We start from the raw sequence: 16,649 nt of genomic DNA on the forward strand, positions 1-16,649 counted from the left end.
TTCAACTCTTCTGCCATTTCCTTGTTCCCTATAATAATTTCACCTGTTTCTGCCTTCAAGAGACCGACATTTGTCTTTACTAATCTTTTTCTCAACATACCTAAAGAAGCTTTTACGATCCTTCTTTATATTCTTGGCCGGCTTACCCTCGTACTTCATCTTTTCACCCCGTATTGCCCTTTTTGTTACCTTTTGTTGTCCTTTGAAAGTTTCCCAATCCTCTGGCTTCCCGCTACTCTTTGCTATGTTGTACACCTTTTCTTTATTTTTATTCCATCCCTAACTTCCATTGTCAGCCACGGTGCCTCTTACTCCGAATTTTTCTTCCTCTTTGGAATGAAATGATCCTGCATCTTCTGGATTATGCCATTGCTGTTCCACCGTCATTCCTGCAAGGATCCTTTTCCTGTTGACCTTGGCCAGCTCCTCTCTCACGCCTTCATATTCCCCTTTGTTCAAGTGCAATACTGATTTAACCTTCTCCCTCTCAAATTGCAGATTAAAATTTATCATATTATGGTCACTACCTCCTAGCGGTTCCTTTACCTTGGGTTCCCTTATCTGGTTCATTAGGCAACACTAAATCCAGAATTGCCTTCTCTCTGATAGGCTCCAGTATAAGCTGCTCTAAGAATCCATCTTGGAGGCACTCTACAAACTCCCTTTCTTGGGGGTCCAGAACTAACCCGATTTTCCCAGTCTACCTGCATATTGAAATCTCCCATAATCACAGTGGCATTACCTTTGTTACATGACAATTTTAACTCCTGCTGCAACTTGCACCCTATATCCAGGCTACTGTTTGGGAGCCTGTAGATAACTCCCATTAATGTTTTCTTATCTTTACAATTCCTCAATTTTATCCACAACGATTCTACATCGTCAGTCCCTATGTCATCCCTCGCAAGGGACTGAATTTCATCCCTCACCAACAGTTACCCCACTGCCCACCTGCCTGTCCTTTCTATACGACGTATAACCCTGAATATTCAGTTCCCAGTCCAGATCCTCCTGCAGGCATGTCTCTGTAATCCCCACAGTCATATCTATCAATCTCAAACCTCAAGCTCATCCACTTTACTTATTTTGCTTTGCACATTCATATATAAGACTTTTAATCCATTACTCACCTCACCTTTCACATCAATTCCTATTTCACTTGGCCATACTCTCCTATCCCTTCGTGGGCTTTCTGCCCCATTAATTCTGGTGTCTTTCTTAACTTTTTCTATACTCTCTTTCCCTTTAACTCCATCCTTGAATTTCCAATTTGTCTCCTGCCCCCCACTATTTAATTTAAACCCAACCGTGTGGCAGTGGCAAACCTGCCTGCCAGAATGCTGGTCCCCCGCCTGTTAAGGTGCAACCAGTCCCTTTTGTAAAATTCACCCTTACCCCAAAACAGATCCCAGTGGTCTAAGAATCTAAATCCCTGCCCCCTGCACCAGCTCCTCAGCCACACATTCAGATCCCCTATCTCCCTGTTCCTGCCCTCACCAGCACAAAGAACTGGAAGCAAGCCGGAGGTAACCACCCTGAAGGTTCTGCTTTTCATCCTTCTACCAAGCTCTCCAATGTCACGCTGCAAAATCTCTTTCCTCTTCTTCCCGACATCATTTGTGCCGACATACATACTGCTCACCTTCACCCTTGAGGATACCCTGCAATCGGTCCGTGACATTCTGGATCCTGGAACCAGGGAGGCAACACACCATCCTTGAATCGCGCCTGTTGCCGCAGAAACCCTTTATCGTACCTATGTTGTATTGTTCTATGTTCTCATAGTCGTAGTCATAAAGCATGTAAACTGGCCCTTTGGCCCAACTTGTCCATGCCAACCAAGGTGCCCAATCTACACTAGACCCTCTAAACCTTTCCTATCCATGTAACTGTCAAAATGTTTTTTAAATGTTGTTTATGTACCTGCCTCAACTATCTCATCTGGCAGCTCATTCCATATACCCACCACCACTGTGTGAAAATGTTGCCCCAAAGCACATACTTTCTGGAGGCTACCTACCTATCTAACTAATTGCGTGGTAAACATTTTCTTATATTTAACTATTCCTTGAATAATACAATAATCTGTATTTTCACCAGCTACTATATTGTGTAATGAACACAATATGAAAATATGGATTATTTAAATAGTTCTGAAATTGCTTTCTACTTGTTTTTCTGTCATCAGAAAATAAATATGAAATAAGTTTTGATGTGAAACATTAAGAAAACATGTACATTTTCCAGTTGTTATTCTTAATGTCAAGTTTTCATTATTTGAATTCATATATTTATAAATACATTTTTTACCTGTACAAATTTTTTCTCTCGGAGAATTTTATTTTCAGCTTCTATGTCAATCTGTAGAATTGGAAATTCTTTAGTTGGAGTGGTGAATAAGACTTGGATGTAAGCTTAAATTTGATATTATTCATATATACCATTATAATTGCAGTCAAGATGTGACATGGTACTTATTAATCATTTTTTGTTCATCATCAATAAATCTAACGTTATTTACAAAGGTTGAAGCAGACCACTATTCATATTCTGAAAGTATAAAGGTGCATATTGAGGAAGATACAGATCATATTTAAAATATGGATGACAAAAGGTCTCAGGGCTACATTGTGAGTATAGGTTAATGCTTTTAAATTCCTTATTCATATATTTTATAACAAAAACTAAAATTGTAATCATAGGATATGAAATTGCAGACATACCTGATGAGATTAACCTCACACTTTATTTTAGTTCTGTCTCCTTACAACAAGATCACCTTGAGTTTCCTACGTAGTAACGCAGCTTTTGTTTATTGCAATAAACAGAGTGCCTTTTATCAAAAATATTTTTTGTTTTTGTTTTATGAGCCTGAACCACTTCATTCTTCAGGGCAAAATGCAGGAAATTCTCCTGCATTACATTAAAACAATAAATCTTTTCCAGCAATCAATGGTCAAAGCTGTACGTCCTAAATTTAGAATGATGAGCATCTTCCAGTTTGTTTTAACTTAATTAATTTTGCCAATTTAACAAGCCAGTATTTCTTTTCATTATTGAAAATACAAATAAATTTTGCCTATACCATATGATAAAATTCTAAGTGATTGAAATGTCCAGTGTTGCAAGCATATGCCAGGATTAGTTGTTGGATTCAGAACTTAAATCTTTTCCATATAATAACTTTAAGAAAATATTCCCTGTTATTGCTAATGGCTTGTTATTGTCACATGAACTGAGGTACAGTAAAAAAGTTTGTTTCGTGTGCTCACCAGGCAAATCATACTATACACGTACCTCTGGTCACGCTCGTCGTCGTGGTTATCCCTCGAGGTCAAGGATGATGGTCTACATTCTGTTGTTTTTATGGACTCTCAGGTGGCTTATGAGTCCAATGTGCTGCTCACAGAATGAAGACGCCTGTGCGTGTGTTTGTTTAACGTGTACTTGATGTTGAACTCGAAGAAGCACATGGTCCTTCACAAATCAATCAACTACGCTAAAGAGAAACTAAATAGAGTGCAGAATACAGTGCCAGAGCTACAGATAAAGTGCAGATTAAAAGGTACAGTGCCCTCCATAATGTTTGGGACAAAGAACCATCATTTATTTATTTGCCTCTGTACTTCACAATTTGTGATTGGTAATAGGAAAAATCACATGTGGTTAAAAGTGCACATTCTCAGATTTTAATAAAGACAATTTTTATACATATTGGTTTCACCATGTAGAAATTACAGCAGTGTTTATACATAGTCTCCCCATTTCAGGGCACCATAATGTTTGGAACACAGCAATGTCATGTAAATGAAAGTAGTCATGTTTAGTATTTTGGTGCATATCGTTTGCATGCAATGACTGCTTGAAATCTGCGAGTCATGTACATCACCAGTCTGCCAGGCCTGTATTGCAGCCATCTTTAGCTTTTGCTTGTTTTGGGGGCTGGTCCTCCAGTTTTCTCTTCAACATATAAAAGGCATGCTCAATTGGGTTCAGATCAGGTGATTGACTTGGCCACTCAAGAACTGACCATTTTTTAGCTTTGAAAAACTTTGTTGCTTTAACAGTATGTTTGGGATCTTTGTCTTGCTGTAGAATGAACTGCTGGCCAATGTGTTTTGAAGCATTTGTTTGTACGAGCAGATAGGATGTGTCTATACACTTCAGAATTCATTATGCTACTACCATCAGCAGCTGTGTAAATCCTGGCCAAAAAAGAACAGGAATAGAGACAACATTTCGCAGAGGATTCATGCATTGTAAGGCCATTTTGGTCAAGTCTGTTTCTGTATATCACAAGACAAGCTGCTGCTGGGTGCCAGTAAATCTAGGTCCCAGATCAATGTTGCAGATAAGAAATGTATATCTCTTCAATTGACAGAATGAATGAGATTTCTGCAGAGGACCACCAAATAATTATATATGCATGAAGTTGATTGGATTACTGCAAAAGCATTGTAAATAATGTTGCTAGACAGTTACCCTGCTGTTTGTTGATTGGCCAAAGTGTGAAGCCCTGGCAGGTTTGTTTGAGTTCCAGGGTAAATGTTGCATTATTCAAGTTACGTTCCAGAAGCTTCTCCTGAAACAATGTATGGGAGACTCTGTTATTGGTTTGGGGAACTGTCAATAATATACTGCTGTTAATTAATGTTTGATTGGATTGTAAAGAGAACATCCCTATGTAGTTCGGCACCTCAAGGTTCGTGGACCTATAAAAAGTGTCTCCATCTTAGATCGGTGTCGATCTTCTGGAAGTGCGCTTGGGACTGTGTGACCTTTTGGAGTGTGTCTGCTTGCACAAGGCTGAAGGCTGAAATTTTACTCAGATGCAAGCTAAGGAATGGTATAATTGTCAGCTGTTCATTTGACAAAATCAGGACATTTTTTGGATCTCATCTGTCTGTATATGTTCCATATTCCCTGCACTTCCAGGTGCCTATCTAAAAGCTTCTTAAATGCCACTATCGTATCTGCCTTCACCACCACCCCTGGCAATGCGTACCAGGCCCCCACTACTCTCTTTAAAAAAAATTTTTTTTTTTAAGTTGCCCAGCACATCTCCATTAAACTTTCCCCCTCTCATCTAGATAGATATGCCATGTAGTGCTGGACATTTCCACCCTGGGAAAAAGGTTCTGACTGTCTACTCAACTGTCTCTGTCTACTGTCTATGATTCTCCCCTCAAGTCTCAAGTGAAAACAATCCAAATCTATCCAGCTTCTCCATATAGCTGAAAGCCTCTCATCCAGGCAGCATGCTGGTAAACCTTCTCGGTACCCTCCAAAGCAAACCATAGGCCTACTTTACCACCACATCCACATGTATTGCCACCAAAGATAGACACAAAGAGCTGGAGTAACTCAGTGGGACAGGCAACTTCTCTGGAGAGAAGGAATGGGTGACGATTCGGGTAGAGACCCTTCTTCAGACTGCGGGCTTCCACCAGCGACTCCGCCGACCCTCACCACTCTACTGTCCACCAACAGGCTGGAGTGGTCGCCTCACCGGCAAGGGTTGGCGGAGTCACTGGTGGAAGCCTGCAGTCTGAAGAAAGGTCTCGACCCGAAACGTCACCCATTCCTTCTCTCCAGAGATGCTGCCTGTCCCGCTGTTACTCCAGCTTTTTGTGTCTATCTTTGGTTTAAACCAGCAGCTGCAGTTCTTTTCCTACACATACATGTGTTGCCACCTTCAGTGAGCTCTGAACATGGACTTCAACAAAGGCATCAGATTCAGCATGTCATTGTCATCCAGATAAGGGCAAAAGATTTCAATTAGTATTGCCAAACATTCTTGTAAAATGATTGATCCAACTTTAAACCTGTGTAACCAGATAAATTGTTTAAACCTGGAAAGCATTCTTGTGACCCTTCAGTACTAATTTTTCATAGCTTAATAACATTACACGAGGATACCATACTGGACAGTTTTGCAAGTATGTTTTAACAAAATAAAATAATACGTTTGTCTAAATCATGAATGCAGCTCTACTGCTTTTGCTAAAGTGAAATTTTCAGCATTTTGATGTACTTCACAGGGTTCATGCTTTCTACTGTATGAAGGAATCTTTATAATGTGCACTTTCCTGTAAAATACAAATTTTCAAATGCAGACATTCTAACAGTAGGTACGTTACAAAACTTACCTTCAGCGGCGCTGCAGTTTTGACACTGCCCGTGTGCAAAAGTTTGGCGCCTTTGAGAGGGCCCCCCCTCTTTAAAATGCCGTTTAAAATGCCGGGTTTAAAATGCCGTTTTTCTCCAGCCTGTTCAAATCGATTTTTGTCAGGCTGTTTAGCTGCTGAAGAATAATCGCTCCGACATCGGTTTTATTAAGTTTTTTTAAAACACTGGATATTTTAATAGCAGGAGTAAATTAAAAATGATCTTCTAAAGCCGTCAACGCCGACAACGGGGACGGATTTCATGTACGGGACAGGTAAAGGAAAGCCGTTTATTTTACATATAAACGTGCTTCTTAGGATGCCTTTAATCAAAATTTCACATTGTGAAAAGGTGACTTAGGCCCCATACAAACCGGCAGTATTTTTCCTGCCGATATGGGGTTTAAATTCACCGCAAATGCAACGTTCCAAACGATCGCGTTCCACAAAATCCTACTCGCAAGATGATTTAAATGGCCATTAATTTACGGGAATTAAACACTAAATTCCTTCCATTTGGCCTATAAATTCATGACTATGAGATTTAAAAATCATGTTATATTGTGGATTCTTGTGTGAATGTTATTTGGACACTTAGGCTATTTAAAAATGTTAACCTTTTCTTAAGAAATGGATAGATGTTTAGATCTAGTAATTGAATTTTGTAATTAGCTACAATTAGGTAACTAACTAATTATATGCTTTAATTTCAGGTCATCCAAGTAAGATTGTTTCATATTTGTTTCAAAATGTTTCAATCTATAATAACTGAAAATGTCATTCAGTTCTCTTAATTTTTAAGAAAGTTATGGACTTTTGACTGTCCTTGATCACAGCTTTTGAGTTAAGTCAATGGAAAAGCAATAGGGAACAAGATGCTGATTTCCGAGTATGAAAATGGCCATAACTTTTATTAATACTGAAGATATGAAAGTGAATGTGTCAAATTAAACTTCTTTTTATGCTTTATCTGATGGGATAAATTGCAGACTTAATTTTTTAAATCTCAAAATTTTGTAACATTGCTACGAACAGCACATGAAAACCAGCTTGCAACTTTACAGGAATCTCTCTTTCTTTTGCAAACGTGTGAATCATACATTCAGGAGGAATATGCGAGTCAAAATGCAGGTAATTAAGAGCTCTGCGTGAAGAGAGAGTGAGAGAGAGATTGACGTTGACAATGACATTGCAGATAAGTGTGGCTGTTGAACCTGACACCAAAAGGGGTAAACTGGAAATGGAAATGTCCAACAAGATTCTTGGGCAGAGAAAAACAGAGTTAATATAATAGATTGATAATGTTACTGATGAACTGGCCAAATCTGATAGAGGTACAAAAATGCAAGTCACTTGAATTTGTTGAATTTGATACTGACACCTGAATGCTGCAGTGCCCCAACTCAAGATAACATGCTGTTCCGCAAGCTTCATTGGAAAAGTGCAAGAGACTGGTGAAAGCAGTCCGAGCGGAGATGGAATGAAAGGGACACGTAACTATAATCCCTGAGTCACTACACCTGTGCAAAGTAATCACAAATTAGTGTTTGTTTTCTCCAGTGTAGATAGGACCATGTTACTATTGTAGAGGAAGGGAGAAAGGACCAAAACATAGAATATGACAATATATTTTTTATGGTGTATTGTGCCCATGTCCTACAATCATCCAAAGTCTAAGTATAACACATATAAGTTTCATATTGTTTGTAACTTCATTCAGACTTTGGATGATTGTTGGGCATAGACACAATAAGCTGTAAGAAAATGTATATGAATATGTGTGCACATGCTCATAGCATAATGCTGGAGTCTACACAATTCCAAAAGCTGGGAAATGTATATTCTTGGGTGTATGCCCCTGAGGACCGGGCTCTCAGTTATTCATAATTTATATAAAAGACAAAGATGAAAAGACAGAACAATATACTCCACTTTGTCGATGATATAAAGCTGGGTATGAGACTTGACTCGGAGCAGAACACAAACCGTCTGCAAAGGGAAAAGAGCCAAAGTAAATAGCAAGCATATGGTAGAGAGGAATATGCAAGAATGTGCACTTTGGTTGGAAGAAAAGTTGAACAGTTTTTTAAACAACAAAATACTTAGAATGTTGGTCTGTTATGTGAGGGGAGGAAACTATTAGGACACGTTAGGGCAAAGAAGATTTTCCAAATTGATGCCTGAGATGAAGAAGTCATTTCAGGAGAAGAGATCGAGTCAAACAGGTCGAAACATTGGAGTTTGGAGAAAAAGGTTTACTGTACAATGATTTGACAGGGTAGATGATGAAATGCTGTTGAATCAAACTAGAGAATTTAGAATAGTCTCAGGATAAGGATTTGGCAACATAAACTGTGGAGAAATTTATTTCCTGAAATGGTTTTAAATCTTTAGAATTCTTTATCATATCAGATTCACAACTTCTCTATACTTAATGCCACCCCTTACATATTTGTAGGTTCTAAGGGATATGGATTTCAAATATTTAAAAGAGAACATAATACTAGAATTGTTATGATTCTGAAAGAGGCCATTCAGCCCATTGAATCTATGCAATCTCTGAGATGAGAAACCTTATCAGTCACTCCTCCATGCTTTTCCCCTATTGTCCTACAAGTTATTCACCCTCAAGTATCTATCCAATTCCCTTTGGGGCTAGACACAAAATACTCCATTTCAAAGGTACTGATTGATTCTCTTGAAACTCAGCAACTACTTTGCATCCTTTACTATAATACTAAAATTTCACCCTCTCATTGTTAGGTTTAGATTTATTATTGCCACATTTACTGAGGTACAGTGAGTAGCTTTGTTTTGTAGGCTATCCAAACAGATCAGATATACCAAGCATAGATATAATCAGTTGAAACTCAAGTACAATAGATAAAGCAAAGGGGAAGATAGAGTGCACAATATAGTCTTCAACAGTGTAGCACATCTATATAACTAAAAGTCTCATCTTGACCACTTCCTGTCTGTGCTGTATATTAATTTTAGAAAAAATGCTACCCTATATCGCCATGATTTTTTTTACCATTTCACTCCCAGTCCTCCTCCGCTGAAGCGGTCCTGAGGATTTTTCCGATCGATAAATAATAAAAAAGTTATGAGTGTTTAAAAAAAATCTTGAGATCAGCTGATAGGTCCTCTCACCTGTCAATTACCAAGATGAAGGTAACGCCCCTTCCGGGGGGGGGGGGGGGCAGAACAACAAATCCTTAATGCCTGGACGTGAGTCAGTCACTCTTCAAGATCGCGAGGGAGAGGCCACAACTGTCATTCTAAGCTATGAATCAACTGAACTGTGAGTCTGCAATGTACTTGCAATAAATGATTTGTTAGCCCTTAATGACAATGCAATGAGTTGTTTGGCAAGTTGGTGGCCTGCACTCTGCTTGAAATGCTATGAAATTGAATGTGGTGGCGTGCACTGCCTGAAATGCTGTGAAATTGAATATGGTGGCCTGCTCTCTGCTTGAAATGTAATTTCAAGGAATAGCTGTGAGTGATCTGCCAGCCCACCAGCCATGAGTGACTGATCTGCCAGCCCACCAGCCATGAGTGACTGATCTGCCAGCCAACCAGCCATGTGACAGATCTGCCAGCCCACCAGCCATGTGACTGATCTGCCAGCCCACCAGCCATGAGTGACTGAGCTGCCAGCCCACCAGCCATGAGTGACTGAGCTGCCAGCCCACCAGCCATGAGTGACTGAGCTGCCAGCCCACCAGGCCTGAGTGATTCTGCCAGCCCAAGTATCCATTCGGCCCACAATGTCCATACTAGCCCTCTGGAAACCAGTCCCTTCAGCCCACAACACCCATACTAGCGCTCCTGAAAGCCTCCCCCCACGGCCACCAATATTGGAATTGGTGGAGAGGTGGAATATTACGTTGGGGAACCAGCCCTCCCGTGTGAACATAGGACCCAACGTGTCCCACTTAGTCTAGTTGTAACATATTGGTTCCTTAGCCAAAGTCCAATGTTCTGAGTAATGGAAGGGAAGAAGTTGTTCCTGAATCTGGTATTGTCCAGCATCAAACGTCTGTACCTGCCGAATGGGAGCAGAGAGAAGGAATGACCTTCAAAAAATCCATCATTGTACCGGTACCAAAAAATGCCTCCCCAGCCTGTCTGAATGACTACCGTCCGGTGGCCCTTACCTCGGTAGTCATGAAATGCTTTAAGAGGCTGGTGAAGAAACACTGCGCCTTCCTCCCTCGCAACATGGACCCGTTGCAGTTCGCATACCGTCCGAACAGATCCACGGACGATGCGGTCTCCCAGGTTTTGCACACCACTCTCTCTCATCTTGACAGCCAGAAGGATGCTGTTCATAGACTTCAGTTCAGCCTTCAACACAATAGTCCCAACCAGACTGGCCGAGAAGCTACTGGAATTAGGGCTCTGTGTGCCTGGAATTAGGGCTCTGTGTGCCCTGTGTGCCTGGGCCCTGGACTTTCTCACCGCCAGGCCCCAGGTAGTCAAGATGGGAGGGAATATATCAAAGTCCCTCACCCTGAGCACAGGATCGCCCCAGGGTTGTGTCCTCAACCCCCCTATTGTACTCCCTGTACACACATGACTGTGTGGCTAGGTTCAGCTCCAACTCAATAATTAAGTTTGCTGATGACACTGTGGTGGTGGGCCTGATCTCAGACAACGATGAGAAGGCCTACCGGGAGGAGGTGGCTGATCTAGCACTCTGGTGCCAGGACAACAGCCTCCTCTTGAACATCAAAAAAACGAAGGTGCTGATCGTGGACTTTAGGATGGCACATCATCCAAGGACGTACACACCATTGAGGATAAATGGGGATACTGTGGATAGGGTGAGCTGTTTTAAATATCTGGGAGTCCACATCTCTGAGGATATGACATGGACATCACACGCCGCAGCACTCGTGAGTAAGGCAAGGCAGCGCCTTTACCACCTCAGGCAATTGAGGAAATTCAGAGTGTCTCCGAGGATCCTCCAGTGCTTCTACTCAGCGGCTGTGGAAAGCATCTTGTCCGGAAATATTACCATCTGGTTTGGGAATTGCTCTGCCCAGGACAAGAAGGCTCTGCAGAGAGTAGTGCGTTTGGCCGAACGCACTATGGGAACTTCACTCGCCCCCCTGCAGGAACTATACATCAGGAGGTGCAACTCCAGAGCCAATAAAATCATGGGAGACCCCTTCCACCCCGCAACGGACTGTTCCAGCTGCTACGGTCAGGCAAACGCCTCCGTTGCCATGCTGTGAGAACGGAGAGGTTGAGAAGGAGTTTCTTCCCAGAGGCCATTCAGACTGTAAACTCCTATCTCACCAGGGACTAACTTTACTGAACGTTTTTCCTTCCGCCCACAATATTTAATATGTAAAAGAATATGTTATTGTGTTTATAGTTTGTTTAGTTGTTTGTTTGTTGTCTTTTTGCACAAAGTCCGCGAGCATTGCCACTTTTCATTTCACTGCACATCTCGTATGTGTATGTGACGAATAAACTTCTTGACTTGACTTGACCGGGGTGGGACAAGTCTTTGATTATGTTGGCTGCTTTTCCAAGGCAATGTGAAATGTAGATGGAGTCGATGGTGGTCTGTTTGGGGACTCGGCTACATCCACAACTTTGCAATTTCTTGCGGTCTTGGGCAGAGCTATTTCCAAACCATTCTTTAATGCAACCCAACAGTTTGCCACTTCCTGTCCGATATAACCTGATGTAAATTGTACACCTCTACTCGTGGGGAAAAATGAAAACTGCGAGGTTTAAATAGAAATCAGCCAAAAGTAAAATGTTGGATTGTTTCTCTTCTTTAACAGTAGTGCACTTTTGAAGAGGGAAGCTATTCTCATTAGAAGAATCGGAGGGTGGCATTTTAATATTTGGGGTAACGGATACAAAGTAGTTGCTGAGTTTCAAGAGTTAATCAATGCCTTCAAAAGGGAGTAGTGTCTCCAGCCTTCTTAAAAAAGGAATTGGATAGGATCTTGAGGGTGAGTAATTTGCAGGACAATAGGGGGAGAGCAGGGAGAAGGGGCTGATAGGATATACATTTACCCTCTGATTCTGCTAGTGGGATAATGCTTTAGCTTCCATCTTCCTGTCTTATCTAAACCTGTTATGATTTGTACATTTCTACTCAGAAAAATTGAAAATTCAGATATTTAAATAGAATTCAGCCAAAAATAACATTTAATCGGATTGTTTCTGTTGTTCAACAGCAATGCTCTTTTGACAAATGAAGCTATTCTCATTGGCAGAAACAGAATGTGACATTTTATCATTAGAAACATAGAAAATAGGTGCAGGAGGAGGCCGTTCATTGTGATCATGGCTGATCGTCCCCAATCAAAAACCCATGCCTGCCTTCTCCCCATATCCCTTGATTCCACCAGCCCCTAGAGCTCTATCTAACTCTCTCTTAAACCCATCCAGTGATTTGGCCTCAACTGCCCTCTGTGGCAGGGAATTCCACAAATTCACAACTCTCTGGGTGAAAAAGTTTTTTCTCACTGCAGTCCTAAAAGGCCTCCCCTTTATTCTAAGACTGTGACTGTTCTGGAATCGCCCAACATTGGGAAATTTTTTCCTGCATCTAGCCTGTCCAGTCCTTTTATAATTTTATATGTTTCTATAAGATTCCCCCTCATCCTTCTAAACCCCAGTGAATACAAGCCTAGTCTTTTCAATCTTTCCTCATATGACAGTCCCGCCATCCCAGGGATCAATCTCGTGAACCTACGCTGTACTGCCTCAATCACAATGATGTCCTTCCTCAAATTAGGAGACCAAAACTGTGCACAATATTCCAGATGTGGTCTTACCAGAGCCCTATACAACTGCAGAAGAACCTCTCTACTCCTATATGGAAATCCTCTTGTTATGAAGGCCAACATTCCATTAGCTTTCTTCACTGCCTGCTGTACCTGCACGCCAACTTTCAGTGACCGGTGTACAAGGACACCCAGGTCTCGCTGTACCTACCCCTTACCTAACCTAACCCCATTGAGATAATAATCTACCCCCTTGTTTTTGCTACCAAAGTGGATAACCTCACATTTATCTATATTATGCTGCATATGCCACGCATCTGCCCACTCACTCAACCTGTCCAGGTCACCCTGCAACCTCCTAACATCCTCTTCACAGTTCACACTGCCACCCAGCTTTGTGTCATCCGCAAACTTGCTAGTGTTGCTCCTAATTCCCTCTTCCAAATCATTAATATATATGGTAAACAGTTGCGGCCCCAACACCGAGCCTTGTGGCACTCCACTCGCCACTGCCTGCCATTCTGAAAAGGACCCGTTCACTCCTACTCTTTGCTTCCTGTCCGCCAACCAATTTTCTATCCATGTCAACACCCTACCCCCAATACCTTGTGCTCTAATTTTAGTCACCTGTTTCCCGTGCGGGACCTTATCAAAGGCTTTCTGAAATTCTAGATACACTACATCCACTGGCTCCCCTTCATCCATTTTACTTGTCACATCCTCAAAAAATTCCAGAAGATTAGTCAAGCATGATTTTCCTTTCATAAATCCATGCTGACTTGGACTAATCCTTTTACTGCTATTCAAATGCCCCATTATTACCTCTTTAATAATTGATTCCAGCATCTTTCCCACCACCGAAATCAGGCTAACTGGTCTGTAATTCCCTGTTTTCTCTCTCGCTCCTTTCTTGAAAAGTGGGATAACATTAGCTATACTCCAATCCACAGGAACTGATCCTGAATCTATTGAACATTAGAAAATGATCACCAATGCGTCCACTATTTCTAGAGCCACCTCCCTGATGACCCTGAGATGCAGACCATCAGGCCCAGGGGATTTATCATCCTTCAGTCCCATTAGCCTACCCAATACTATTTCTTGCCTAATGAACATTTCTTTCAGTTCCTCTACCCCCTTAGATCCTCTGCCCTCCAGTACTTCTGGGAGTTTGTTTGTGTCCTCCTTAGTGAAGACAGATCCGAAGTACCTGTTCAACTCTTCTGCCATTTCCTTGTTCCCCATAATAATTTCACCCGTGTCTGCCTTCAAGGGACCCACATTTGACTTTTTTCTTTCCTTAACATATCTAAAGAAGCATTTACTGTCCTTCTTTATATTCCTGGCCAGCTTCCCCTCGTACTTCATATTTTCAGCTCGTATTGACCATTTTGTTTCCTTCTGTTGTCCTATGAAAATTTCCCAATCCTCTGGCTTCTGGCTACTCTTTGCTGTGTTATACATCTTTTCTTTTAGTTTTATTCTATCCCTAACTTATCTTGTCAGCCACAGTTGTCTCCTACTCCTCTTAGAATCTTTCTTCCTTTTTGGAATGAAATAATCCTGCGTCTTCCTGATTATGCCCAGAAATTCCTGCCATTGCAGTTCCACCGTCATTCCTGCTAGGATCCCTTTCCAGTCTACCTTGGCCAGCTCCTCTCTCATGCCTTCATAGTCCCCTTTGTTCAACTGCATCACTGACAATTCCGATTTAACCTTCTCCTTCTCAAATTGCAGATTAAAACGAATCATATTATGATCACTACCTCCGAGCGGTTCCTTTACCTCGAGTTCTCTTATCAAATCTGGTTCATTGGACAACACCAAATCCAGAATTGCCTTTTCTCTGGTCGGCTCCATTACAAACAGCTCTAAGAATCCACTCAAAGCACTCTACAAACTCTCTTTCCTGGGGTCCTGAACCAACCTGATTTTCCCAGTCTACCTGTATATTAAAATCCCCCATTACCACAGTGGCATTACCTTTGTTACATGCCAGTTTTAACTCCTGCTGCAACTTACACCCTACATCCGGGCTACTATTTGGGGGTCTGTAGATAACACCAATTAGTGTCTTCTTGCCTTTGCAATTCCTCAACTCAATCCACAGTGACTACCTCGTCAGTCCCTATGTCTTCCCTCGCAAGGGACTGAATTCCATCCCTCACCAGCAGAGCTACCACCCCATCCTCTGCCCACCTGCCTGTCCTTTCTATAGGATGTATAACCCTGAATATTAAGTTCCCAGGCCCGATCCTCCTGCAGCCACGTCTCGGTAATCCCCACAATGTCATATCTACCAACCTCTAACTGAGCCTCAAACTCATCTACTTTATTTCTTATACTTCGCGCATTCAAATACAATACTTTTAATTCCTTACGCATCTGGAGTAAAGGATAGAAAGTAGTCTGAAGTAGGGTCCCAACCCGAAATGTCACCTATCTATGTACTTCAGAGATGCTGCCTGACCCGCTGCTCCAGCATTTTATCTTTCTTTGGTGTAAACCAGCATCTGCAGTTCCTTGTTATATATATTGAAGGCATTGATTTGGCTCTTTTGAAACTCAGCAACTACTTTCTATATATAGAAAGTAGTTGCTGAGTTTCAAAAGAGCCAAACCAATGCCTTCAAAAGGGAGCACTTGTGTCTTCAGAGGGGAATTGGATAGATACTTTAAGGAAGAATTGGATAGATTAAAGGGTAATAGGATAAATACTTTAAGGGGGTGGGGGGTTGGATAGATACTTTAAGAGGAAAGTCGAGAGATACTTTAAGGAAGCATTGGATAGATACGTTAAATGGGAAATAATTTGTAGGGCATAGGGAGAAGGGACTGATAGAATAGTTTTGTTTCCCAGGCGTTGGCAGAGATTATCTCTCCCCCCTCCCCCTCCAATTGGTAAATCAATGAGCACATTCCTTACCCATCCATTTGCTCTGTCTACGGGGAGGGTTGGAGTGTGTGATCTGCGCAGAAGGCGGCGATGGTGACGCACCGGGAAGGTGAGCGCAGGCGCAGTGGCGCGGGCGGGCGGCACGCGCAGTGACAGTTGGTGGCGGCAGAGCCCGGGAGCAGCGCGAGCGCCGGTTGCCCGAGTGACTGGGAGCGGCGGCGGCCTTGCGGCAGCTCACTGACCAGTGCTTCAATCCATGTAGAGCCGCCGGCGTTGTCATCATCATTATTATTATCATCATAATTTTGTATTTTATTGTTTTTTGGGAGGGGGGGCGGAAAAATAAAAAGAAAGATCTCACCTTGTTGGTTTTCTGAGTGTGGGAGTGGAGGATGATGTGCGAGGTGATGCCGACCATCAGCGAGGATACCCTCAACCAGAGGGGCTCGCAGAACGGCTCGGAGGACGCCAATTTCGAGCAGCTGATGGTCAACATGCTGGACGAGCGGGACAAGTTGATGGAGAACCTGCGGGAAACGCAGGAAACTTTGTCCGTCAATCAGGAGAAGATGCAAGAGGTGGCACACGAAAGGGATCTGCTGCAGCGCCAGTTGAATTCAGCTCTACCTCAGGTAATGGGCGGAGAGGCACCGAGGAGAGAAGGGGAGAACAGAGGGGGAAGCAACCACAGAGATGGGAAAGCAACCAACATTGCGGAGTTCTGCTGAGTGAAACCTTCTCTTGGGATTGCAACCGGGTGCTGGGATCGCAAGGGAATTATTTTGTTATTTGCGTGTCGGTTAATAATGACACACTGCTTAAATG

At 42.2% G+C, this 16,649-nt stretch overlaps 1 protein-coding gene across 10 annotated transcripts in view; it reads left to right on the forward strand.

The window, feature by feature from the left end:
- Window positions 1-15,994: 15,994 nt before the first annotated feature.
- Window positions 15,995-16,649, forward strand: part of ppfia4 (PTPRF interacting protein alpha 4) — a 551,689-nt gene continuing 551,034 nt past the window's right edge. For 7 of the 10 annotated variants that reach the window (XM_033042433.1, XM_033042435.1, XM_033042436.1 and 4 more), the window contains exon 1: window positions 15,996-16,456. In XM_033042433.1, the coding sequence (XP_032898324.1) occupies window positions 16,217-16,456 (240 nt within the window). In that variant the 5' untranslated portion in view covers window positions 15,996-16,216. Of the gene's footprint in view, window positions 16,457-16,649 lie in introns of all 10 variants that reach the window. The other 3 variants (XM_033042432.1, XM_033042428.1, XM_033042431.1) reach the window with 1 other exon arrangement.

This window comes from Amblyraja radiata, chromosome 24, assembly GCF_010909765.2.
Source record: "Amblyraja radiata isolate CabotCenter1 chromosome 24, sAmbRad1.1.pri, whole genome shotgun sequence".
Taxonomy (NCBI): domain Eukaryota; kingdom Metazoa; phylum Chordata; class Chondrichthyes; order Rajiformes; family Rajidae; genus Amblyraja; species Amblyraja radiata.